At 38.6% G+C, this 27,523-nt stretch overlaps 1 protein-coding gene across 7 annotated transcripts in view; it reads left to right on the top strand.

Annotated features, from left to right (window-relative positions):
* The window catches only part of add2 (adducin 2 (beta)), a 56,345-nt gene extending 29,219 nt beyond the window's left edge, over positions 1-27,126 (top strand). For 2 of the 7 annotated variants that reach the window (XM_061730376.1, XM_061730375.1), the window contains 11 exons: positions 1,287-1,367; positions 2,907-3,056; positions 6,188-6,331; positions 6,479-6,577; positions 8,642-8,818; positions 11,332-11,577; positions 15,294-15,410; positions 15,499-15,585; positions 16,553-16,679; positions 19,287-19,355; positions 25,178-27,126. In XM_061730376.1, the coding sequence (XP_061586360.1) occupies positions 1,287-1,367; positions 2,907-3,056; positions 6,188-6,331; positions 6,479-6,577; positions 8,642-8,818; positions 11,332-11,577; positions 15,294-15,410; positions 15,499-15,585; positions 16,553-16,679; positions 19,287-19,355; positions 25,178-25,440 (1,560 nt within the window). In that variant the 3' untranslated portion in view covers positions 25,441-27,126. Of the gene's footprint in view, positions 1-1,286; positions 1,368-2,906; positions 3,057-6,187; positions 6,332-6,478; positions 6,578-8,641; positions 8,819-11,331; positions 11,578-15,293; positions 15,411-15,498; positions 15,586-16,552; positions 16,680-19,286; positions 19,356-25,083 lie in introns of all 7 variants that reach the window. The other 5 variants (XM_061730379.1, XM_061730377.1, XM_061730381.1 and 2 more) reach the window with 5 other exon arrangements.
* Positions 27,127-27,523: the final 397 nt, after the last annotated feature.

Raw genomic sequence — 27,523 nt, 5'->3', positions numbered from 1 at the left:
CAGGCCTACCCTTTGTGGAGGGCAATTAGCAAATATATATTTTGCATGTACCCTGGAGGGAATCCATCAATCTGATCTCGTGACAGACCACAATTCTCTTTTGCTGTCAAAATTGTTTTAGCATAAAGTTCCCTGGGATTATCAATTTTCCCTTTGAACTGTTAAGGCAATAAATACTGTGAAAAAAGGTCTGAGCTTGCTCTGGTGTGATTTTGGCAACAGCTGTGGGATTAAAAGGGAATTCTACAAGCATCAAGTACTTTGCGCATCAAGTACTTTACTTTTCAAATCATGTGGCAAAGTTAGTTTAACCGCTGTTTCCTCTAGCCATTTTGTTTATTAATTTAAAATCTCTTACCATTATTTGGCTCCAAATTTTGTAGGCAACAGATCTTGGATTTTTGTAAAATCCAGTCGTCATCAGAAGTGTCATCGTCATTTGATTCTTTAATCAGTTTCACCGGATAAAGGTTTTGATTTTATCATTTAACTGGTTCTCTAATTTCTTTTTCGTCTGCGTTGTGTTTTTAAATCCTTCTAGCCATCAGCTTTTTATTTTGATCAGTAAGCGAAGCTATTTGAGATTCTGCATTACGGCGTCTACCTTCATCCCTCCAAAAATCTGAGGGAGTTTGAAGTGCTTTTTAGTTATTTTAACAATATTTAATACTAACTAAGTAACAAACAAAACTAACAAATAAAACTATCGGTACCGTGATTACCATACATGTATTTAAAGAACTGAAAAACTTCCCAAAAACTTTCCAACTATCAGTCTACCTGAGCATATAAATCATTCCTGTTGATGCAAAGAAGAGCGAGTCGATTCTTGCAGAAATGAAATATACTCCATTTTGGGGAGAGCGTGTCATCCCCACTTATAAAATAAAAGGGCAGTTTCTACAATTTCAAGAACAAAGTCGACTTTTTTCTCAACATTTTGACTTTTTTCTGAAATATCAAGAATGTTTTCTTAACATTCCTACTTTTTTCTCGAAATTGTACTTCAACATTGATCTCGACATTTCTACTTTTTTCTCAACATTTTGACTTTTTTCACGAAATTTCGACTCTTTTCTCGACTTTTTTCTCAACATTTTGACTTTTTTCTCAACATTTTGACTTTTTTCACGAAATTTCGACTCTTTTCTCGACTTTTTTCTCAACATTTCGACTTTTTTCTCAACATTTCGTCAGAAATCTGCACCGTCGTCTACGTGCTGTTGTGTGTTCTCACTACTTGCTGTTGTGTGTTCTCACCACCGTCTCTCCTCCTTTCCTTCCAGCTGCGCGTCAGTAAAGAGCAGGAACATTTCCTGGTTCTTCCGGACGGCTTGTCCTTCAGTGAAGCCACCGGCTCCAGCCTGGTGAGTCGGGGTTTGGTTCCTTCGCTCCAGTGTTACTGTTAATGTCTCCAAATTGACTGAATGGTATAGTGATATGAGGCTCTGCGTTGGTGTAACGCGGAACCATAAATCAGCCTTTATTCTGGCGAGATCTGAAAAGACTTCGCAACAACGAGCAAGCGAGTGATTATGTTCATTCACTGAGTGAATATTATGAAAGTGAAATATATATTTCTCGCTAGAAATGTAATCAAAACGCATTTTTATGCAGAAAATAACTCAAAATATTGATTTTATTCACTAAAAATGAAAAATGTCTGCCGTGTTTTTTTGTTTGATTCAGTCTGCAAATGATGACGTAAAGCATTCTGGGAAATTTTTCTGTCCCCCCTCGGTCGGCGAGTCAGCATCTGAAATCCCTCGCTCTGTAGGGTTAGATTCATACAGTACACACTAACCTTCGTTATGTCCACTAGCCCTATATGCAAAGAGGAATTGGGACACCACTACCCTCACGGGAACGCGCAAAATTTAGGGGTAGTGCTGAAAAGTAGGGCTGGGGGGGGATTGGGACTGGACCTATGTCTCTCCGTTGGTCTGGGAACGCTTTGGGATCCTCCAGATGATCACTGTTATAATTCTGGCTGCTCGCATCATATGAAATGAATCAGGAGGATTTGTGTTATCAAACTGGAGGAATGTTATCTGGAAGATGTATCAGAATCAGAATCAGAATCAGAAAAGCTTTATTGCCAGGTCAGACATAAATCAGACGAGAGAACTTGACTCCGGTTTGCACCAATGTAGTGCTGAATGTGATGCTGAAAGTGTTCTCCCCCTTTTACAAACAAACGTCCTGTAGACCTGAGGTCTGCTCCAACTAGGGCTGGGCGATTTTGGACAAAAATAAAATCCCGATTTTTTTTTTTTTCTCTGAAAACCCGATTTTCGATTTAAATTTTTTTGGTAAAACTACAAAAGACAATGGAATAAATTGTTTCAAATATTCTTCTTTATTAATCTTTATTTTTAAAGAAAAATAGCAAACAAATTTCCCTATTGGGAATGAAGTGCAATTGAAAGATACTGTAAATCCTCCTTGAGTTTAGTAAAGTGACAACATTTACAATTTTCTTGACCAAACAAAGATGACTAGACGAGCTCTGTCTGTAATGCAGCCAGCTGCAAAAAAGGAAAATCGATTTTCCGATTTTCCTTTTTTTAACATCGTCTTGATTAATAAATCCAATTTAGATTTAAAATTGATTAATCGCACAGCCCTAGCTCCAACTGTCAGCTCCTTCAAATCAGGACTAAAAACATTACTGTTTACTGAAGTGTACTCCTAAATCAAATACTTACCTGCTGTATTCTACTGCCCTTATTTTTAACAACTTGTGCTTTTTATTATTATACCTTCTTTTCTCATAATTTTATTTCATTTTATTTGTTATTTACTGTCTAATTGTGTCTTGCCGCTTTTAATGTCAATGTAAAGCACTTTGAATGACCTTGTGTTGAATTGTGCTGTACAGATAAACTTGCCTTGCCTTCTCCCAGGTGAAGGTGAATATCCTGGGGGAGGTGGTGGGGAAGGGCAGCACCAACCTGCAGGTGGACACGGACAAGTTCAGCCTCCACTCGGCCATCTACTCTGCTCGGCCGGATATTCGCTGTCTGCTCCACCTGCACACGCCGGCCACGGCAGCGGTGAGTCAGCACGGCTCGGACAGGGAGGAAAGGAATCTAGACACAATCTTTACAGACATTAATCTGATACAGGACCAATACACACTCATACAAATATTGTGCCTGATCTACTTTTAAAAAAGAAGTCAACTTTTTGCATGAGATTATTATGTAGATCAAGAAAGACTAGTCTTTGTATAAACTACTTAATTTTTTGTATGTAAATAATACATTTTGCAAGTTCAGTCAATTTAATTGTGTTAAGTTTACTTTATTTATCAAAATTTATTTCACTTTATTTACCAAAATTAAGTTGACTTTACTTGCAAATGAATTTTGTACATACTAAAAATTAAGTAGTTTATACAAAGACTAGTCTTTCTTGATCTACATAAAAATCTCATGCGAAAAAGTTGCCTTAATTTTTTTAAAGTAGATCAAGCAAGATACTTTTTACTTTGGTTGTTCTACTTAAACAAATAAAGCATGTTTCATCTAAACGTTGGTCAATCTGCCCAATAGATTAAAATTGTTAAAGGAAAAGTAAATACAACAGGATCGTTGCTTGTTGTTTGTGTGTAAATGAAAAGATTACTGGGATTACATACATGTAAATACTATACTACTATAATATGCTTGTTAAGGAAAAAATCTACAATGTCTTGTTTTTTTGAAAAAATGCAGATTAAGTTCAAAACTAGATGTATTCATGTAAAGCAACAAACTTCATTTTTAATTGTTAAAATCACAGATTTAAATATGTTATATTTAAATGCGCTTAGATGTATTTTTTTCAGTGCAGAGAACAGACATGGCAGGAACTCACAACGCTCACTGAACAGGATAAAAGTAGACGTTGCCCACAAGGCAAAGAACAATTAATAGAGGTAGAACCAAGGTCAGGGTTTCTAATAAATAGAAATAAATAAGTTAAAAGCAGGATAGACCTCAGCAATAAGTAAAATGCGTTAGGATTTGTTTAAAAGAGAGACAGCAGCAGAGACGAAGCTGTTCCTGTAGTTCCTAGTTCTGGGGACTTTAAACCTGCGTCCTGATGGCAGTAGCTGGAACTCACTCGCTGAGAGTCCAGGGGCAGAGCTAAAAATCTCACTTGTCAGCACCACTCAAGGTGACAAAACTTGCTTATGCATCAAAGCATTCATTCAAGCTAAGATGTGAATCTTTCTGACCAACATAGAGGTCACTGCAGCTCTTTAAACTATAAACAACACACAGTTTTACACCATTTTCACTTAAATGATATACTATCTTTTATCCCTGTGTCATCTAGGAACAACAGAGACACAAAATATAAAAACTGGAATATTCAGAGGACCCCTTTAAAATGATACCAAAGACAATATTGTGAAACATTGACAGATATCCTGTACATGAGTCTAAACCAGGACATGCAGCAGCATCTAAAATGTAATTTTCTGAAGGGGGTGGTTAACTCTGATCCAGCTGCCACTCAGGAAGGTTATCATTCCAGAATATCATCTACAGACATGGATATATTCAAAAATTATAAGCAAGTTTTGTCACCTTGAGTGGTGCTGATATCTGGTCTGGAACATGGACTATGAGGGATGGGAGGAATCGTTGGGATGGAGCTGGAGCTGCAACTGTTTGGCGTCCAGCGACTCCAGGCCCAGCTGTGTTTCCCCAAGCAGCCGACCATTTAATGATCTGGTTGATTAGCTACTTTCTTTTAAGGGCAGGTTTCCGAACCATGATGCAAGTGAAAAAGCTAAAACAGATTCAATAAAAGCATGATTAAAAAGTGGTCCTATCCATGTGGAAACGGGACAACTTCCTCAAACAGAACAGTGTTGGTCCTTCCTGCTCACAGCTTTGTAGTTCTCTTTAAAGTTTAGGGTAGAGTCAATGATTGTGTCCAGATATTTATAGGACTGTACCTGTTCAATGACTTGTCCCTTAATCCTGACAGGTTCAGGTGTTTTGGCATGTTGTTGTTTCACTCATTTGAAAAGAAAAAGGCAGCATTTAAAATACACATTTTTGTTTAAATACTCTTTTTATTGGTTTTTCAATTTTATGGGTACAAACATTAAACAGAACAAAACGAGACACAACAAAACATAAAAATAAAATTAAAAAACCTACTCCAAACCAACAGTAAGCGCTGCGCAGTACGTATGCATAAAATGAATAAGTAAATAGGTAAATTAAGAGACAGGTAAATGAAGAGCACATACATGGAATACATATTCCCATTTAGCAAAGAAATGCTTCTCTGTACAAGGTTTTAAAAGACGTCTGAAACACCACTTAATTTTAGTTTTGTAAATGGAACTGCTCTGGCATAAGTAATGGATGTACTGACACATTTTATCGTCTTGTGTAATCTCCTTGAAATTATTTTGTGTTTGTGTTTATTTGGTTTGTTATTTAGTCGTTTATTTGTTGTTTCTTAATTATTAAATTATACTCTTTATCGTAATTCATATATCCGATAATTTTTCTTTCGTGTAAATTCTTTGTAATTTTCATTTATTTCTATCATCTATAGATTTCTAATTGCTCATTTGTATATTTTGTTTTTATAAGTATGATATTAAATTTTATGTTAACTATAGGTGGATGCACCTGATAAGCTCTTTGAGTTTTCGCCTCTTCCTGCACTTTAATTTGTAAAGTTGTTACTTTTATTTGTGTAATTTTTAACTGTGCAAATAAATAAATCTAAAATCTAAATCTAAATAAATGAAAGAAAGAATAGGCAGTCGTCATGCTTCAGGGGAAGAAGCTGAGTTAAGGCTTCTGTAAGAAGGAGTGCAAGGATTCCCAGATCCTCCAAAACTCAACTTCTCCAGAGGAATAAGAGCAGGAATCTGTGGACTGTAGGGACATTGACCACCGCAGCAAGATACATTTCTTAGCCAAGAACAATAGAATTATCAACAGAGATTTGGTGTCCGTGTCCAAAAAATTGTCTGGAGCATCAATACCCATTTTTAATCAGTTGCGATTTATGAATGCTGCTTCCAGAAGCCACTGTTCTTCCTGGACTTTAGTAATTTATACCATTTTCCAACATGGATCAATTTTTCTTAATGCATTTCTGCTCCAGCGCGGTGAACGTGAGCCTCTCGTATCGTCTTTCAAAGCTGACGGCTAATGGTCTGCAGGTTTCAGCGATGAAGTGCGGCCTCCTGCCTCTGTCCCACGAGGCTCTGCTGGTGGGGGACGTGGCCTATTACGACTATAACGGCGTCCTGGACGAGGAGGAGGACAGAGTGGAGCTGCAGAAGCGCCTGGGACCCGCCTGTAAGGTGAGACCAGAATCAATCCCGTACCGTCCACACGGATTTAATGAGTAGAGAGAAGGAAATGAGGTGATGTGGCCTTACAATACTTTAATCATTAAAGCTGGCGCACTGCTCCAACATTATCTTATACCGTCTCCTGTTGCTTCTTAGGTTCTGGTGCTGAGGAATCACGGCATTATGGCTCTCGGGGAATCTGTGGAGGAGGCTTTTTATTCAATCTACCACATCCAGGCAGCCTGCCAGATCCAGGTAACTGTCCTTTATTTTGACCTAACCCATCAAAACTGAGTGTCATGAAACTCAGCATAACTAATTCTGCAAGTACACTGCAAAAACTCAAAATCTTACCAAGAATATTTGTCTTATTTCTAGTTAAAATGTCTCATTTTTAGTAAAGAAATCTCATTACACTTAAAACAACGCGATATCATCACCTGAAAAATAACTTATTTGACAATTTTCACCTGTTTCAAGTAGATTTTCACTTGAAATAAGTAGAAAAAATCTGCCAGTGGAAGAAGGTTTATCTTCTCATTACAAGCAAAAACATCTTGTTCCACTGGCAGATTTGTTCTACTTATTTTAAGTGAAAATTTACTTGAAACAGGTGAAAATTGTCAAATAACAAGTTATTTTTCTGGTAATGACTCTTGTTTTAAGTTTAATGAGTGTTTTTGACTAAAAATGAGACATTTTAGCTAGAAATAAGACAAATATTCTTGTTAAGATTTTGAGTTTTTTGCAGTGTAACCCATAAGCCAAACTCATTACCTTCAAAACAGACTGTTTTTTGATGATCAGTTTGGTCTCATTGTTCACATGATGTAAAAAAAAGCATGCATGCACACTGGAGTGAAAACCAGCTGACGGGTCGGAGACTGAGCGCTGCCAATGATGTGGGCGTCTGTAAAAATGATCTAACTTGTTGTAGGTGGTGTAAATGCGTCATGTTTATGCCTGCCCTTCTCTTGCTACTCTGTCACTGTTACTGAAGCTGCTGCACTGCAGTATTATATACAACAATAGTAACAATAGTAACATGTGACGGAGGCGTTGCCGTTAAACCAAAGTAGCAGCAATAACCTGCAGCAGATATGTGACTAACTGTAAGGCTCTACCATCATTTACATCAAGTAAAGATGCCTCTGTAGAAGGGGCTGCGCTTGGATGACATTAAAGAGACTACGGTACTTTTTAGGGCCCGAGCACTGACAGTGCAAAAACCTTATTGTATCTGTAGGAAATTTTTCCTCGTTTTCCTCGTTTTTATTTTTCCAACGAAAGGAGGGCCTTTTTTCCTCTAAACGTGCCCCGAAAGTCACCAAATTTTGCACCAAGCCAGGCCTGGCGAAAACTTTTATATTTAATGGTTTGTATTAATGGCCGTGGCCTAGTGGCTCAACAGCGCCCCCTAGAAAACTTTGTTCCTCAAGCCCCACAATACGGTTTGACGTACATGCACGAAAATCGCTACACACCTGTATCATGGCGCAACTTAAAGAAAAGTCTCTTGGCGCCATGCCCGAAACCGAACAGGAAGTCGGCCATTTTGAATTATTATTATTATTCCGCACGCTTTTTTCGTCCGTTAATATGGCCCGGACCGCAACTTGCACCCATGCATGGCATACATCGTTGGATGCAACTCCATCGTGCCTCGATGGGCATTACTTTTCTCAGTCAAACGTGTTACCGTGACAACGCTAGATGCCAAAAAGCAAAAAAAAAGGCGAAAACTCGGACGCTTATTGCTCGGCCGAACTTTGTCGTAGAGACATCGTTCGAATTTACAAACACTCGGCCCGATTGGCACTAACGGACTGTACAACCTCATGATGCTAATTATTACGGTTTTTGCGATATTTAACTTTCAATTTAAAAAAAAAATCCATTTTAGTTAGTTAGTTAGTTAGTTAGTTGTTGCTAGGCAACGGTTTATCGTACAGACATCATTACAACATTGAAAGACCCGGGACGCGTTGTACTACAACATATTTTAGTCTCATCATGCTAGCTATTACGGTTTTTGAGATATTCAACTATGCTCATTTTGATGCGAAAAATTTGATATTCAATGGTTTGCATTAATGGCCGTGGCCTAACGGCTCAACAGCGCCCCCTAGAAAACTTTGTGCCTCAAGCCCCACAATACGGTTTGACGTACATGCACGAAAATCGGTACACACCTGTATCATGTCGCAACTTAAAGAAAAGTCTCTTGGCGCCATGGCCGAAACCGAACAGGAAGTCGGTGCGTGGGCCTGTTCATCGCTGCTTGCAGCTTTAACTTGTTTTTGTCCTTGTTTTGGGCAGGTGTCAGCGTTGTGTAGTGTCGGTAGACAGGAGGACCTGATCATGTTGGACCGGACCATCCATAAACCCAACCCCACCGGCACCGTGGGCTGGGCCGGCTCCACGTTCGGACCCCTGCACAAGAGCCGGGTCGGGGAACATGAGTTTGAAGCTCTCATGAGAACGCTGGATAATCTGGTGAGCAGCAGGTTTTTTTTTAAACTATATTTTTATTAATTTTTCACTTTTACAAGTAAAGAATGGATACGTAATATGATGCACAGAAATAACAAGCAAAACAGGCAAACAAACAAACCAGCTCAGATCCATATTAATCTCCTGGTTACAGTAAAAATGTACAGTATGACCAGTCAAGAAAATCCCTGCAACATTAGAGACATCAGGCTCTACATAGTTCAAGTCCCAAACTTTATAGAATTGCTCTGTTTTAGAATGTAATATACATGTCAGGTTCTCTAATGGCACCAGATCAAACATCAGCCTTTAACTGTTGGTACTTTTTCATTGATCCACAGCAATAAAATATTCTTCCTCGCTGCATAAGTAAAAATACAATACAAAAAATACAATTTCTATTTCAGATATTAGACCAATACATTTGCAGTTTACAACATGACCAAAAACAATGAGTTAGGTACCAATTTCTATCTTGCATTTAAGGCACGTGGGTGAGAGATTGAAGTCTACGGTTGGGGGAGAGGTGCATTCTGGGTATAATTTTTGACTGTATTGCTTGGGCGCGATTGCAAACTGAAATTGATTTAGCATGTCTCCATTCATCCTTCCATTCTTCCTCATCAATTATGATGTTTAGCTCCTTCTCCCAAGTGCCTTTAAGCTTTAACCCAACCGGGGCGGGTGAAATACGGAGCTTTCTAAAATAGGCTTACAGTTATATCTCTTCCTGTTCTTTATCACCTCACTGTGACTGCTGCCTCTTTTATTACCATGGACATGTAATACTAAAAGGATCTTTTACAAATCTTTTATAGAAATATCTAGACTCTGTTACTGAAGTGGGTTAGTTGATGCTGCAAACTTCACATTTATCCTCTACAAGTCACTGTATGTACAGTATTCTTTGCCTGACTTGTAAATACCACTTAATGGCTCGTACGATATGAAACTTGAAACATTTAGAATTAATGCTTAGTAATACAGAGTAGGGATGGGCGATATTTTACCGTTCACGATATAACGTCCAAAAAATTCCCCATGGTAAGAATTTGGCATCTCGCGGTAAAAATGATAGAAAGAAAGAAAGAAAGAAAGAAAGAAAGAAAGAAAGAAAGAAAGAAAGAAAGAAAGAAAGAAAGAAAGAAAGAAAGAAAGAAAGAAAGAAAGAAAGAAAGAAAGAAAGAAAGAAAGAAAGAAAGAAAGAAAGAAAGAAAGAAAGAAAGAAAGAAAGAAAAGGATAAATTCCCGTTGATGACGTGTTTGTGTAACAAACATGGCGGATCTGAGTCATTACAGTTTTGCAGTACAGGTTTAACTCATTTAATTGGTTTTTATTAATTCAATGTAATTGGTGTAGTTTAGTAGCATTTAGTATTCTTTTAGAGCAGTGATTTGGGGGCTCCAAAGACTGAATATGGTGATATAGTTAAAAAGGTGGAGTTGAATTGGTATTTTTTTATCGTCATTTTTATCGTTATCGGGATAAATGCCAGAAATTATTGTGATAATTTTAGTCCATACCGCCCATCCCTAATACAGAGTCAAATCAGGTTTTCCCTTGAAGGTAGTTCCCACGTAACCAACTTTGCAGTCAGTTTATGTTAGTCCATTGAATACGATTTATTTCTTCACAATAAAACTAATCCTACACACAAATTAAACAATTACACAAACACATTTTTGCAACTATGGTTTATAGAAACAGCTTGACCCCCATTCACTGTGGACAACCTAAATAAACCATCATACCCTTAACCAGAACTCCAGACATGACGTTTTACCTCTTCGGGATCAAGATTTAATCTCAATGACTACTTTGTATTGGAGACAAGTCTTCCTAAGTTTAAAATTGTACTGGGCTGTCTGATTTAATTTGTACTAAATTATTTCCACCAATCCATTCTGCATCATGTGAACAGCAAATGCATTTTAAGAAATATTGCATTTCCTGTTGGTGCTTCAGAATAAAGGCATAAAAGGTTTCCTGTGGTTTGAAAATGGAGAGCTTTTAGTGCATAAATGCTGAGTGAGCATCGGCACCATCTTAATGGCTTGAACATGTTTTTTGCAGCCGCTCTGCGTTGCTGCTCTGCAGATGCAAAGTTGCAAAATGGCATCTTATAATATATAGTTGTTATTTTCAGAAACACACAGATGTGTGTGCTACGTTCTGTCATCGGCTCCTTCACTTTGTTCTGCAAAGGAAAAGACAGTTTCTACTAATTCACGACATTTCAACAATTGTAACTGAAGGAATAATGGATTTGTTGGATCTCTATACCGATTTCTACTGATTATTCTTATGGCTCTTTTTTGCAAAATGAAAACTGACTGAATATAAATGTTTTACAGGCATTTATTTCCCCAAACTTCAACACAGTAGTCCATATCTGACATATGGAACAATCAGAGTGTTATAAAAAATGTACAACTTTTCTTTATATTATATTACCTAACACAGTACTAGATAATCCTGCTGACTTTTCCTACCTTAAACCCCTGTTGTGCTGCAGGGCTACCGTACCGGCTACGCGTACCGGTTTCCGGTGCTGCTGGAGCGATCGCGGACGCGCAGGGAGGTGGAGGTGCCGGCGACCGTGTCGGCCTTCCACCAGTTCGACGACGACGGCGTCCACCCGGCCCTGAAGCAGCACCCGTTGGTGCAGCGGCAGCAGCAGGAGAGGACGCGCTGGCTCAACACCCCCAACACCTACCAGAAAGTCAGCCAGGACCAGTCCAGTCCGGGGAACCGGAGCACGGTGAGCCTTCGTACGAACAACATGTTCTCTCCTCCACCTGGACTATGACTGCGTTTACATGCAGTCAAAATTCTGGTTATTGCTAATATTCCGGTTACTGAGACATTCTGAATATTCCGTTTACATGGTAATTAATCCTTGGGATATCAGGATCAAACCAGCGACGCGCGGAGAACATCATGATGCAATTCCCGTCATTTCCGCTTCTTCCTGTATCCAAATTCAAAACAAATGCTGCTTCGCGCAACTTTTCGCTCACCTTCTTGTAAATCTGGCTATCCCGGTACTTTCTACCGTCTACAAATGCAGAAATGTTCATATCCTTCATTACATTTATGAAGTGATTAGTCTCCTCCTGGTCTTGTGTTTCTCCGTGTTTATAAGAACTTCCTGGACTCAAAAGACCAGGATTCCTTGTGAACAGAGCACGTGCAGAAAACAAATTCCTGTTCCGTTTGATCGGGATATTCCGTTTGGAGTTTACATGACCCAATATTCGGGTTTTAAAAGGAGTAACCCAGGGGTCATATTCGGGTTTTTAAAAACCCGAATATGAGCAAATTCGGGTTATTCAAAGGGGTTATTGGTGTTTACATGGCCGTGCAAATTCGGGTTATTGCCAATATTCGGGTTTTAAAAGGGTTATTGATGCATGGAAACGCAGTCACCACTGCGTCTGTAGTCCCCGTTCTAACACCACATTGTGACTCAGGCCCCGTTTCCACATAGCAAAAACGGTGGCGTTTTCATGCGTTTACACGAAAACGAAGCTCAAAGTCACCAAAATTACACGATTAATTCAAAATGTTCAAAACGGCCGACTTCCTGCCCGGTTTTGGCCATGGCGCCAAGAGAGCAGAATCTACTTGACTCGTAGAAGTCACATGACACTGGACGGGGTGTACAGACACTGCAGAATTTGGTTGCTCTCCTCCTTCTCTGAGTTGGCAGGCTGAGGGGAGACCACTTTATAGATGTTAAAGTAAGAGAAAACCTGTTTTCATAATAGATCCCCTTTAAATGCAGCATAGATTCCCAACTCGCCCAGGGCGGTTGTTGGACTGTGCTAATTTGGATGTGAAAGGATAAAATAAATTGACACTGCAGTGCAATATAAGAACTTGGAGTATTTTTTAAATGATTCAAGGATGAGGCCGGTATTGGTTTTTTTTTCATCCATGGCCAAAGGTTTTCCCTATGATTCATATTGGGGATGATCTGCACTGTAGAGCTTTTGTTTTACTTAGTTGTCATACAGCTTAAAGAAAAGATAAAGCAAGCTGTAATGATACGGCAGGATAAAACTATATGAGAGTGGTTCTCTCTCATCCGTGGGAGGACCTTGACTTCTCCTCCGTCCCTCCCTCCATCCTCTCTCTCCTCTTTTCTGCATTGCAGGGTTAAGCCCAGTAAATCCAGACACAGCAGACTGCCCTCTAGTGGCCAAACACTGCCCTCTAGTGGCCAAACGTGCCCCAAAACCAAGACATTGGATTCCCTTCAACACTGATACAAATATTGTGCTTGATCTACTTAAAAAAAATAAGTCAACTTTTAGCATGAGATTATTATGTAGATCAAGAAAGACTAGTCTTTGTATAAACGACTTAATTCTATGTATGTAAATAATACATTTTGCATGTACAGTCAACTTAATTGTGTTAAGTTTACTTTATTTATCAAAATTAAGTTGACTTTAAAAAGAAAAAAAAAGAAAAAAAGAAGAAAAAAAGGAAAAAAGGAGAAAAAAGAGAAAAAAAAACAAAAAAAAGGAAAAAACATTTAAAAAAAAGAAAAAAATAAGTTAACTTTACTTGCAAATGAATTTTGTACATACTACAAATTAAGTAGTTTATACAAAGACTAGTCTTTCTTAATCTACATAAAAATCTCATGCGAAAAAGTCGCCTTCATTTTTTTAAAGTAGATCAAGCAAGATATTTTTTACTGTGGTGTTCTACTTAAACAAATAAAGCATGTTTCATCTAAACGTTGGTCAATCTGCCCAATAGATTAAAATTGTTAAAGGAAAAGTAAATACAACAAGATCATTGCTTGTTGTTTGTGTGTAAATGAAAAGTTTGCCTGGGATTCACATAAATACTGCTTATTAAGGAAAAAATGCACAATGTCTTGTTTTTTGAACAAATGCAGATTAAGTTCAAAACTAGATGTATTCATGTAAAGCAACAAACTTCATTTTTAATTGTTAATATCACAGATTTAAATATGTTATATTTACATGTGCTTAGATTTATTTTTTTCAGTGTACAAGATACTGTGACCACAAAAACAAACGGGGTTCATCCATATTCATGTGAAAGGCTTTTTAGATTTATCGAAGCTGCTGTTTCCTCCTGCTGTTTCCTGGTGTTTCCTCCTGCTGTTTCCTCCTGATGTTTCCTGCTGTTTCCTCCTGGTGTTTCCTGATGTTTCCTGATGTTTCCTGATGTTTCCTGCTGTTTCCTCCTGCTGTTTCCTCCTGGTGTTTCCTGATGTTTCCTGCTGTTTCCTCCTGCTGTTTCCTCCTGCTGTTTCCTCCTGGTGTTTCCTGATGTTTCCTGATGTTTCCTGCTGTTTCCTCCTGCTGTTTCCTCCTGGTGTTTCCTGATGTTTCCTGATGTTTCCTGCTGTTTCCTCCTGCTGTTTCCTCCTGCTGTTTCCTCCTGATGTTTCCTGATGTTTCCTCCTGATGTTTCCTGATGTTTCCTGATGTTTCCTCCTGATGTTTCCTGATGTTTCCTGCTGTTTCCTCCTGATGTTTCCTCCTGGTGTTTCCTGATGTTTCCTGCTGTTTCCTCCTGCTGTTTCCTCCTGCTGTTTCCTCCTGGTGTTTCCTGATGTTTCCTGATGTTTCCTGCTGTTTCCTCCTGATGTTTCCTGATGTTTCCTGATGTTTCCTCCTGATGTTTCCTGATGTTTCCTGCTGTTTCCTCCTGATGTTTCCTCCTGATGTTTCCTGATGTTTCCTCCTGCTGTTTCCTCCTGATGTTTCCTCCTGATGTTTCCTCCTGATGTTTCCTGATGTTTCCTCCTGATGTTTCCTGATGTTTCCTGCTGTTTCCTCCTGCTGTTTCCTCCTGATGTTTCCTCCTGATGTTTCCTGCTGTTTCCTCCTGATGTTTCCTCCAGCTTTTTCCTGCTGTTTCCTCCTGGTGTTTCCTGATGTTTCCTGGTGTTTCCTCCTGCTGTTTCCTCCTCCTGTTTCCTGCTGTTTCCTCCTGGTGTTTCCTGATGTTTCCTGGTGTTTCCTCCTGCTGTTTCCTCCTCCTGTTTCCTGCTGTTTCCTCCTGGTGTTTCCTGATGTTTCCTGGTGTTTCCTCCTGATGTTTCCTCCTGGTGTTTCCTGATGTTTCCTGATGTTTCCTCCTGGTGTTTCCTGATGTTTCCTGGTGTTTCCTGGTGTTTCCTGATGTTTCCTGACGTTTCCTGATATTTCCTGACGTTTCCTGATATTTCCTGACGTTTCCTGACGTTTCCTGACGTTTCCTGATATTTCCTGATATTTCCTGACGTTTCCTGATGTTTCCTGATGTTTCCTGGTGTTTTTTTCCTGACGTTTCCCAATGTTTCCTGATGTTTCCTGATGTTTCCTGCTGTTTCCTCCTGTTGTTTCCTGATGTTTCCTGGTGTTTCTTTCCTGGTGTTTCCTGACGTTTCCTGCTGTTTCCTGCTGTTGTTTCCTGATGTTTCCTGATGTTTTTTTCCTCCCGTAGTGGCTGAAGGCGGAAGAGGTGACACAAGTCGGCAGCACATCCATCAAGATCGAGAGCTCAAACCAGTTTGTTCCTCTTTTCACCAACCCCCGAGAGGTGATAGAGACGCGGAATAAGGCAAGGCTTAACCCCCGTCCCCAAGTACAAGCTCGGTCTTCTGTCATATGACTGAAAAATGTTGAACAATACATTTTATTGCCCTCAGATCCGACAACAGAACCGTCAGGATATGAAAACAGCGGGACCTCAATCTCAAGTCTTAGCCAGCGTCATCACGGAGGACAGTCCTCCGGTACGGCAGGATGTTTCACACATTCACTTATTCTGATCTGGAGAGAAAAGCTGGGATTTACAGAGTATACAGAAAAACATTAGTATAACTTTAAAGGAACAGAGATCTTTAAAAATCCAAAAATTCAGGACAAAATGAATGGAACGTTGTGTTTCTGTAAAAGGTATCAGTTTATGGAACAATCTGGATACAGAAGCCAAAGAATGCAAATCAAACATTACATTTAAAAGAATAATAAAAGCCAGTTTGATGAAGAAATATCATGATAATTGTTAAGTAAGATGGGTTTTTTTTTTCTCTCTCTCTTTTTAGCACCATTGTCATGTTTTTTTTTAAATAATTTTTTATAATAAATTAAAGAATAAAAAAAATAAAAATAAAAACGGCTGGGGATCCATTCAAATGTAATTAAAATGCATTTTTATGAATCGATTCTGATTCTTAAGATTCAGAATCGATTATCATGATTTGATTAAATCCGATTCGATCCGAAATTGATTTGGGCTAGTGTTATTAAAACTGTTTTTTGAGCTTTAACCTGAATTTTAAAAGAATAATAAAATCCAGTTTGATGAAGAAATAACATGATAATTAAAGTTAGGTGGGTTTTCTTTTTTTCTCTCTCTCTTTTTAGCACCATTGTCATATTTTTTTTCTTTGAATCAAAATGAATACGACTATCTGTGTTTGACAGCTATTTTGTGTTATTTTAACTTTGTTGTAGTTTTTTTTTATTACGTTTATTGGAAAGTGTTTTTTTTTTTAATTGCGTAATTTATAATTCGTTTTTTTTATTATTAAATTAATTGAAATATGATTTCTTAGGAAAAAGGGACAGATACAATAAGCTTAGTCTTCTTTCTGTTCCCTTTCATTCAAGGAAAGAGATTTGTTGTAATTATATTGAACTGTTTTGTTTTTCTTTTAATGACTGAAATAAAGAAAACTCTATTTATTTGTTTTTCAGAGTCCGGTGATTCCCCCCGAAGCCCCGGCGGAGCCGGAAACTCCCAACCCCTTCAACCAGCTGACGGACCAGGAGCTGGACGAGTATCGCAAGGAGGTGGAGAGGAAACGGGACGGAGGAACCAACGGTAGTTTCTGTTCTCATAATAAACTACACCTGTAAAAGGAGGTGGAGAGGAAACAGGATGGAGGACCGGTAATTTAGTTCCCAATGGTAAATGTTGGGCAAAATAGTGAAATAAATGGCGTAGTTAAAGGAGCATGAGGCTCCTTTTAAGAAATGAGACTCTCTAGCGCCACCCTTCACCACGACGGCCGTCGGGGGTACTGCAGCCAACAGCGAAGCCGGCACGGGAGAACGGGGAGAACGCGCATGCAGCGCCATGTGACGTCACATCCGCAGGACAGCGCGGGAAATTTGGGCCCGAATTGCAGCACATTTTGCAGCACACAGCCTGTTCAAGGCAACGGAGAGATACACTAGAGGGCTCATTCTTTTGGGTTTGGAACGCTTCATCTGACATTATTACTAGAAAACTTAAAACGTATACGAATTTTTTTCATAAATCCTGCCTCAAGCTCCTTTAAACATAAAACTACAGTAAAACTCTCCATTATAGTCCAGGGGCCAGAGCCCAAAATTTCACTCGTAAAGCACCACTGACTCAAGGTGACTAAACTAACTTGCTTATGATTTTTGAACATATTTATGTCTGTAGATGATATTCTGGTATGATAAACCTTCCTGAGTGGCAGCTGTATCATAGTTTGAGTGACATTATGTGATGATTCTGTACTTGGTTAACCTTCTTAACACTATCTTAAGTACACACAGAACTTGATAGCCCAACTATAATCAGATCTTGACATATTCCCATTAATTACGATGTTAATTTTGTTTACAATATTGTTATGTTTATAACGTTGTTTATAAAACTAAGCTGGTTCCTCATCTCATCGTTATGTCCTTCATGTCGTGTATTTGCAGATAAAGACCAGTTTGTGACATTAGTGGCTGTTATAGTTTCATAGGAGCCTAATGATGCTCTTTTAGTTTAAGGCTCACAATGACCTGTAACAATGATAGAGTATGGGTATATTATACATTTCCTGAATCCTTATGGTCCTGTGAGTATTCCAGTTTTTGTACTTTGTGTCTCTGTTGTTCCTAGATGACACAGGCCTTAAAGATAGTATATAATTTAGGTGAAAATTGTGTAAAAATGTGTGTTGTTTATAGTTTAAAGAGCTGCAGTGACCTCTATGTTGGTCAGAAAGATTCACATCTTTGCTTGAATAAATGCTCTTTAAAATGATACCAAACACAATATTGTGAAACATTGATAGATTTCCTGTACATGAGTCTAAACCAGGATATGCAGCAGCATCTAAAATGTAATTTTCTGAAGGGGGTTTTAACTTCATGAGCTGATAACTCTGATCCAGCTGCCACTCAGGAAGGTTTTCATACCAGAATATCATCTACAGACGTAGATATTTTCAAAAATAGAAATAGATATATTCAAGTTTTGTCACCTTGAATGGCACTGATATCTGGTCTGGAATATGGACTATTATAACTCACGGCTCTCTGCTTTTTAACAGCAACTGCTTTTTAACAGCACTCGTCTGTCATTAACCCACGGCGCTCCGTCCGGCTCCAAGAGTTTGTCTCTTTTTTCACAGATAAAGTGTAATCTATCAGGCAGAGCATCACTCCATCTCTGCAGCAAAGACCTACGAACTCCAGGTGGTTTCCCATCCCAGATAAAACCGCTAACAATTTTGTTCAATGAATCAAAAAAAGATTTTGGCAGAAAAAGAGGAATTGACTGAAATAAGTGAAAGAATTTAGGTAAAATATTCATCTTAACGGCATTAATCCTACCCGAGAGGGAAAGAGGAAGATATATAATTGCTGCAAATCAGAAGTAACTTTTGCAATGAGAGGGGAGAAATTAGCTGATGCTAGGCCAGATAATGAGCGTGTTACGTTTATACCAAGATACGAAATCCATTTAACTTAAGTGTAAAAGGTAAATCAGACTGTTGGAGATCACATGCAGCTGGATTTATGGGAAAACACTCACTTTTATCAAAATTCAGTTTATAACCAGAAAAAGAGCTGAAATTATTTAAAATACTCAGGACTTTAGGGACCGAACTCAATGGATCTGACACGTAAAGCAACAAATCATCTGCATATAGGGATGATTTATGTACAGTTCCATATGCAAGCCGCAGATATTTATGTTGTTAGATTAGATATTTACTACATGTACAGAAGGATTTTGAACTGTAAAAGATGTACATGTTTGTACCTAAATAGATCCTTTCCTAACAGTGTCTTTTAACACGGCAGCAACTTTGCTGATTAAAACGGGACAGAACCAAGAGAAAATAACCGCTATTTATTTATCTATTTATCTGTTTGAAATCTGCTTCTACCTACTTCTATCTGCTAAAGAAGAAGTTGGGTATTCTTCTTTGCATTTATTTTGTCTTAGTTTTGATTCTAATTCCGGTTAGAGCGCCCCGAGCGGTGGAAGAAAAATCCACAGAATAGCCGCACCTTTGTATAAGCCGCACGGTTCAAAACCTATGAAAAAAGTAGCGGCTTATAGTCCAGAAAATACGGTAGTTTTTACTTGTTGTCTGTGGTTTCCTGCACAAACTAACTTCCTGCACAGCTGAACCCCGACTGTCCCTCACTGTGTTTGTGTTTGTGGAAGTAGAGGAGGAGGTAGCGGACGACGGGGAGTCTCTTCCTGCTCCCGCTCCTACGACGGTTCCTGCCGTCTCAGGTGAGGCCGAGCATGGGCCGTGTTTTCCATCCTCTCCGGGCCAATCCCAATGTTCACCCTACTTTCTACCACTAGCCCTAAAAATGAAGCCACAGGGGGTAGGTCCTTGTAATCTTCCCTAGGGATTGGGACACCACTTGTTACTTCACTGCGTGGTTTACGTTCGGGTATGTAAGCGACTGCGTAGTTACGTTTGCACATACGTCACATCATATCAGGAAGCCCAGAGCTAAAAGCTGTTTTAATTTCCGCTGTAGCGCTGTTAATATGCCACTTTATTAAGTTTTAATATTTTTTCAGGCGTAAAAGTAACCGTTAAGATCCCCAACCTGGGCTCAGTTTATCCAAATAACGCCTGTAAGAAATTTGCTCCGATGTTTTCAGTGATGAGAAGAGCCGCCGGGTCGGGAGCTGATTTATGGTTCTGCGTTAAATCGACGCAGAGCCTACGTGCTTTGGTGTAACGCGGAACCATAAATCAGCCTTTATTCTGGCGAGATCTGAAGATACAACACAACAACGAGCAAGCGAGTGAATATGTACATTCACTGAGTGAATATTATGAAAGTAAAAATATATATTTCTTGCTAGAAACGTAATCAAAATGCATTTTTATGCAGAAACTAACTCAAAATATTGATTTTATTCACAAAAAACTATGTAAAAAAGAGGATCTGCACACTTGGATCAATGCAAGTATCTTTAATAAACCAAGCTTTCGGTCAGAAGACCTTCATCAGGGTAATGATGAAGGTCTTCTTTTTTTTTTAAATTTCATTTTTATCACGGTTTTTTCCCCCATTTTATCACCCAGTGCTCCTCCCTAAATTTTAAAAATTGCCATCCTCTACCAACCCCATGATGAAGGTCTTCTGACCGAAAGCTTGGTTTATTAAAGATACTTGCATTGATCCAAGTGTGCAGATCCTCTTTTTTACATAGTCTACACTTGGTTTTTTGGCACCTTGGCATATTTTGGTCGTGAATGCGGTCACTGGCTCCTGGTTTTTTATTAACTAAAAATGAGAAATGTCCGCCATGTTTTTTTGTTTGATTCAGTCTTCAAATGATGACGTAAAGCATTCTGGGAAATTTTCTCTAGCCCTCGGTCAGCGAGTCAGTATCTCAAAACCCTTGCTGTGAAAGGTTAGATTGATAACCACTAGTCCTCGTTTAAGCCACTAGCCCTAGGTGAAAAGAGGAATTGGGACACCACTACCCTCACAGGAACGCACAAAATTTAGTGGTAGGACTGAAAAGTAGGACTAGGGGGGGATTGGGACTGGCCCTAAATCCACCTGCAGCTCCGGCTTTCACACACGCACTCGATGCTTTTGCTCTCACATCTTTCACCTTGTTGAGCCGCATTTTGTAATAACGGTGCATTTTGTAATAAACGTCCAAAATGTAATAACTTTGTCATTAATTTTTTAATAAAGCCGCATTTTGTAATAAACTGACGCATTTTGTGATAAACTTCCCCAACGCATTTTGTAATACATTTTGCTGCATTATGTAATAAGTTATTACATTTTGAGAAGATTATTACAAAATACACCGACGTTTGGAACAAAATTCCAAACTTCAAATAGATAACTAAAGTTATATTTGGAGTTTTATACATAGATTTATTGGGCTACATAGCTCTAAGGGAAATTGCATAAAAAACAACAAAAGTCATTCTTGTATAAATTCATTGTTAAACAAACAACAATAATAGGTATTATTACATAATGCACCATGTTATTACATTTCCTAGAAAATAAAAAAGTTGCAAGTGCATTTTATAATAATCTTCTCAAAATGCAATAACAACATGTATTACAAAATGGGGCAGTTTATTACAAAATGCAGCTCAACACAGCTGCTCCTGAACACTATCCAATATCTGCCAATAGCAAAGCAGTTTTGTTGTAAAGTCCAAAACATTTAAATTATACAGTATATCATTTAATATATTGACATATACTGATATTCATTGACGGCAAAAGCACATTATTTACATTGGAAAGGATCTCAGAAGCTCAAGTCTCACTTTTCAAATCTGTTTTCCAAAGGTTCAGCAGCAGATGGCGCTGGTGCACTAATGTCCTGGGGCCTCATCTATAAAGCTTGCTTGCGCAGAAAAAGCGCCTGAAAGTTGCGGAAGCCGCCTTCTACGCAAATCCTCGGATCTAAAAAGAAAAAACTAACCGAAAAATCTGCTTATCTTTACGGCAACTAGGACCCTCCCGTAAGAATTTACTTAAGACACGGGGAACTGGCGACGCAGGGTTTGAGGTGGTGAAATGAAGCCAGATTCATGTCATACTCTTAATAATGTAATCACATATATCACAAAATATATCAGACTTAAAATAATAAAATAAAATAAAATAGCGCTGATCGTGTTCCTCTGTGTTTGAAGCTGTCAGTCAGGACTCTGGTGCTGCTGGAGCTCCAGCCGCGGTGCAGGACACGCCGGGAACCTCCTTCACCGCTTTAGGACAGAACAAATGAGGGGCTGCGTTTAGGGAGCCCCACGGAGCCCCTCATTTCTTCCCTAAAGGGACTCAGATTTGTTTTCATATATATGAGTTTTACGGGCGCGTGAAACCTTTGCGTGCGGGTGTATGGTGCCTAAATTATGGCCCCGCGTTAAAACGACGCAGAGCGTAGGTGCGCGTCGCCGCGTACCCTACGCCGTAGGCTCTGCGTTGGTGACGCAGAACCATAAACCCGCCCTAGGCCGCTCTGAGGGGAGACGGGAGAGGAGGAAGGGGAGCGGGGGGGGGGGGGGGGGGGGTTTAAGCGGGGCTGCGGGGCCGCGGGGCCGTTCTCGTATCGCTTTCATACAGTGTCTTGATCATTTGCAATTTAAGGCTGAGCCTACCGTTAGTTTTTAAACTGTAAAAAGTAAGGGGAAAATAAACATGATTTTGAAAAGACGGGGGGACGTGTGTCCCCCTGTTGCACCGGGGAACTCACGGCGTTCCGCGCAGCAACGGCGTGCTGCCACTCACTCGCTTTATTTTATACTATTTATTTTTCTACTTTTACTGTGACCACAAAATAATGTGGTTTTCCTGTCCTCCTCCTCATCAACAACATCTAGATCTCAGATCTCAGTGAAATTCAGTGGCACGGTGGCTCGACACGTTCATTCATTCATTCTGAAGCCAAACAGGTTGCAGGAAGCCACTGCGCATGCTCAGCAGGCTCATTCATATGCAAAATGATTCCATTTTCGGTAGAAAGTGGGCGTGTAGAGGGCGGGATACCAGGCGGATTCACGTGCGCAGCCTTCCAGCTGGACTGTGATTTATAAAGAGAACCTTACGTGGAAGTCTGCGTGCACGCGGTTTTATAGATCCGGATTTTTTTTTGCGCCCGCCATTTTCGGCTTTTGAGCGTACGTGCACTTTTAGTATGACTCCTACGCAGTCCATTTTAAATGAGGCCCCTGATATACAGCTCATCTTTGTGAGAGTGGATTAAAAGCCCAGGAAAAATACATTGTTGTGTCTAATATAAATAGATTAATATAAAAAGGAGTTGTTCAGACAGCTATGACCCATCTGCTGGTCACAAAGATCGATCCCTGCTGTGTTTTTGTGCTAACTTTTATTTATTATTCAAGTTCCTGCCGTATATTGATTGGACTGCACTTCCCAAGTAAAACCCCCCCAACAAAAGATTGGTCTTGTATGGCTTCATTACTGAGTAGTCAAAAATTCAGTTGAAGGATTTAATTGAATCATCTTTTTTTTAATCTGTTTTATTGGAACCACAAATGCAAACTTTTATCAAAGAGTTGGACGGAGCTAAACTATTTCAGTTGTCCGTGTTGCAGATTTACAGGAGTCACATCGAGTGTCTGAGATTTTTATCATCTTTATTCTATCATCATTTATCATCTCATGACGGTAACACAAAGGCTCAGTCATGTCGCTGCAAGTTCAATGTCATTATGGTAAAAGATTGTTAAATACAGTGATACAAATATTGTGCTTGATCTACTTAAATAAAATAAGTCAACTTTTTGCATGAGATTATTATTTAGATCAAGAAAGACTAGTCTTTGTATAAACTACTTAATTTTTTGTATGTAAATAATACATTTTGCAAGTAGTCAAGTAGTCAGTTAATTGTGTTAAGTTCACTTAATTTATAAAAATTAGGTTGACTTTACTTGCAAATGAATTTTGTACATACTAAAAATTAAGTACCGGTAGTTTATAAAAAGACTAGTCTTTCTTGATCTACATAAAAATCTCATGCAAAAAAGTTGCCTTAATTTTTTTAAAGTAGATCAAGCAAGATATTTTTTACTGTGGTTTCTACTTAAACAAATAAAGCATGTTTCATCTAAACGTTGGTCAATCTGCCCAATATATTAAAATTGTTAAAGGAAAAGTAAGTAGAACAAGATCATGGCTTGTTGTTTGTTTGTAAATGAAAAGATTGCCTGGGATTCACATAAATACTGCTGGTTCAGGAAAAAATGCACAATGTCTTGTTTTTTTGAACAAATGCAGATTAAGTTCAAAACTAGATGTATTCACGTAAAGGAACAAACTTAATTTTTAATTGTTAATATCACAGATTTAAGTATGTTATATTTGCATGCGCTTTGATGTATTTTTTTCAGTGTAAATGCCTTTAAGACGTACCAGTGAAACCTGCTGAAATGAACGTAGAATCCAGCTCTTATAGTCCAGGGGCCAGAGCCCAAAATTTCACTTGTCAGTTCCACTCAAGGTGACCAAACTTACTTATAATTTTTGAAAATATCCACGTCTGTAGATGATATTCTGGTATGAAAACCTTCCTGAGTGGCAGCTGGATCAGAGTTATCAGCTCATGAAGTTAAAACCCCCTTCAGAAAATTACATTTTAGATGCTGCTGCATATCCTGGTTTAGACTCATGTACAGGATATCTGTCAATGTTTCACAATATTATCTTTGGTATCATTTTAAGCATTTATTCAAGCTAAGATGTGAATCTTTCTGACCAACATAGAGGTCACTGCAGCTCTTTAAACTATAAACAACACACATTTTTACACCATTTTCGCCTAAATGATATATTATCTTTTATCCCTGGGTCATCTAGGAACAACAGAGACACAAAATACAAAAACTGGAATACTCACACGACCATAAGGATTCAGGAAATGTATAATATACCAATACTATATCATTGTTGCAGGTCATTGTGAGCCTTAAACTAGAAGAGCATCATTAGGCTCCTATGAAACTATAACAGCCACTAATGTCACAAACTGGTCTTTATCTGCAAATACACGACATAAAGGACATAACAATGAGATAAGGAACCAGCTTAGTTTTATAAACATTAGAGACACAAAATACAAAAACTGGAATACTCACAGGACCATAAGGATTCAGGAAATGTATAATATACCCAATTTAGAATCATGAAGGGGGTTTTAACTTCATGATCGGATAACTCTGATCCAGCTGCCACTCAGGAAGGTTTTCATACCAGAATATCATCTACAGACGTGGATCTTTTCAAAAATCATAAGCAAGTTTGGTCACCTTGAGTGGTACTGATATCTGGTCTGGAACATGGACTATTATGAGTATTAAGTCAAAATGGTAACAGTCTGTTAACTCAGCTACTGTTTATGTAACTCTTTGCATATTGTCTTCTATCTGTCCTTGTTTCTACGCTGTCCGTTGCATTCTCATCTGTTCTTTTCTGTGTAATTCCACCTGTAGCATGAAGCTTTGCAACTCCACCCCTCTCCAGACTTGTGTGTGTGCGAGCTTAACTAACTTTCCTATCCGTTTCACTTTAACCGCGCTTGGACAGAAGAGGAGGCAAAGCCCGACTCTGTGGCCCTGCAGAACGGAGGAGAGGAGGAGGAGAAGCAGACGACGGAGGAGCTGGAGAAAGGGATGAAGGCTCTCTCCACCAACGACACGTCCTCCACCCCGCCCGCCCTGCCGGCCAGACTGCAGGGCGGCACGCCCGACGGCTCGCCCTCCAAGTCTCCGTCCAAGAAGAAGAAGAAGTTCAAGCCGCCGTCGTTCCTGAAAAAGAGCAAGAAGCAGAAGGACAAAGTGGAGACCTGAGACGGTTTTGCAGAGATGCAGTAGACGACGGAGAAATGCTACCGTGAAACAGTTATGAGAGGATGATGGAGTGAATCACATCAGATCTATTCAGAACCATTTCAGATGTCACTCAGACACGGTGTGTTTTACCGTTTACCACTCACTAGATTCATGTTTGTGGTGATTCATCTGAGGCAGGTTTAAGAGCACTGGTGATATTTCTGTTTGTTTGTTTTTATTCACATACCGTTTGACCGAAGTCAGATAAAATTCAACAATTTGACACACTAGTTCAATCCCTGTTGAGCTGCATTTTGTAATAACGGTGCATTTTGTAATAAACGTCCAAAATGTAATAACTTTGGAATTTCATTTTGTAATAAACTGCCGCATTTTGTAATAAACTACCCCAGCGCATTTTGTAATAGATTTTGCCGCATTATGTAATAAGTTATTACATTTTGAGAAGATTATTACAAAATGCACTTGCAACTTTTTTATTCTCTAGAAAATGTAATAACATGGTGCATTATGTAATAACAATTCTAAAGCATAGTTTATTTGTTTGTTATTGGCCTATATAATTCCAAACTTCAAATAGGCAACTAAAGTTATATTTGGATAATTATACATAGATTTATTGGGCTACATAGCTCTAAGGGAAATTGCATAAAAAAACAATAAAAGTAACTCTTGTATAAATTAATTGTTAAATAAACAACAATAATAATAGGTATTATTACCAAATGAACCATCTTATTACATTTCCTAGAAAATAAAACATTTTGCAAGTGCATTTTATTATAATCTTCTCAAAATGCAATAACTTATTACAGAATGTGGCAAAATGTATTACAAAATGAGGCAGTTTATTACAAAATGCGGCTTTATTACAAAATGAAATGAAAAAGTTATTACATTTTGGAAGTTTATTACAAAATGCACCAAAATGCAGCTCAACAATCCCTCACCGTTTCTCACGTCTTATTTTCACCTGCTGTGCAGTCGGTGTTGCTACTTCACGTTACAGGTTAATCTGATCCTGCACGGCCGCCACGTTTGCTTCACTTCTTCTCATCTACAACTTTGCAAGACACGGTGGAAAAACAAAATCTCCATTATGCATGTGTGGGCACTCAACATATGTAGATTGACATTCTAGCACGTCACATTTGTTCATCATTGTAGGCATTTCTTAGCGTTTGGTTCTAGTTATCAGATAGATGTTGCAGGTAATCTGTGAACACGGGTGCAAGTACATATAGAAATATACTGATAGCGGCTGATCGTGCTCTGCTGAATACTAGTTGTGTAAGATTATTAGCTTGTTCAAGTTATTACAACAAAAGGAGACACAAAATAACGCAGGGAAAATGTACTGACTTACAACAAAGTTTGCCTCCATCAACACTGTTGTCACAATCAAGAATGATAAAGCTTAATGAGTTCGTTGCTTGTCACTGCAGTCTAAAATCCAGTAAGAGAAGATACTGGAAGTACTTAACATTCCACCTTTCTCATTTTACTTTGAAGTGTACATGTGCAAAATACCTCTTTGCAACAGCAATGTTCAGTTTTCAACCGGTCGCTGTTTTCAAAATGCTCGTGTGTTGGCTCATAGTTGTGATTTATTTTATGTTAGAACGTACATGTGAGTTGTTGCAGGGTTGCCATGTTTCAGTCATTAAAGATTAATTTCAAACAGTTGAGCATTTTGTTCCAATTCTTCCTATTCTGTTTGATTATTTTACACTACATCAAATATTCCTATTATCCTCATGCAACTCTGAGAAAATGTGAATATAGTCTTTCTTGAACACCAGTGTGACAGTGAAATCAGGCAAATTCCTCCTGAAATAAGTGAATAACTAATATGTAGTTTTTAAAATGCATATATTTGTAGATATAAAGACCTTATCTGCAGGAATTCTGTGTATTTGTATATGATCAGTTCACAATAAATGTAATCTCAAAGTGGGAAAGAAGACGGGACAGATGTGAGCAAACTCATAAACATTAGTTGAGCTAATGATAAGTAAGTCTATTTACAAAATAAAATTACAAATAAACCGGAACAATGAAATCAATATAACATAACAGA

The sequence above is a fragment of the Cololabis saira genome, chromosome 9 (genome assembly GCF_033807715.1).
Source record: "Cololabis saira isolate AMF1-May2022 chromosome 9, fColSai1.1, whole genome shotgun sequence".
Lineage (NCBI taxonomy): Eukaryota > Metazoa > Chordata > Actinopteri > Beloniformes > Belonidae > Cololabis > Cololabis saira.
The sequence above is the reverse complement of the archived record's forward strand: the minus strand, read 5'-3'. Positions and strand labels throughout refer to the sequence as shown.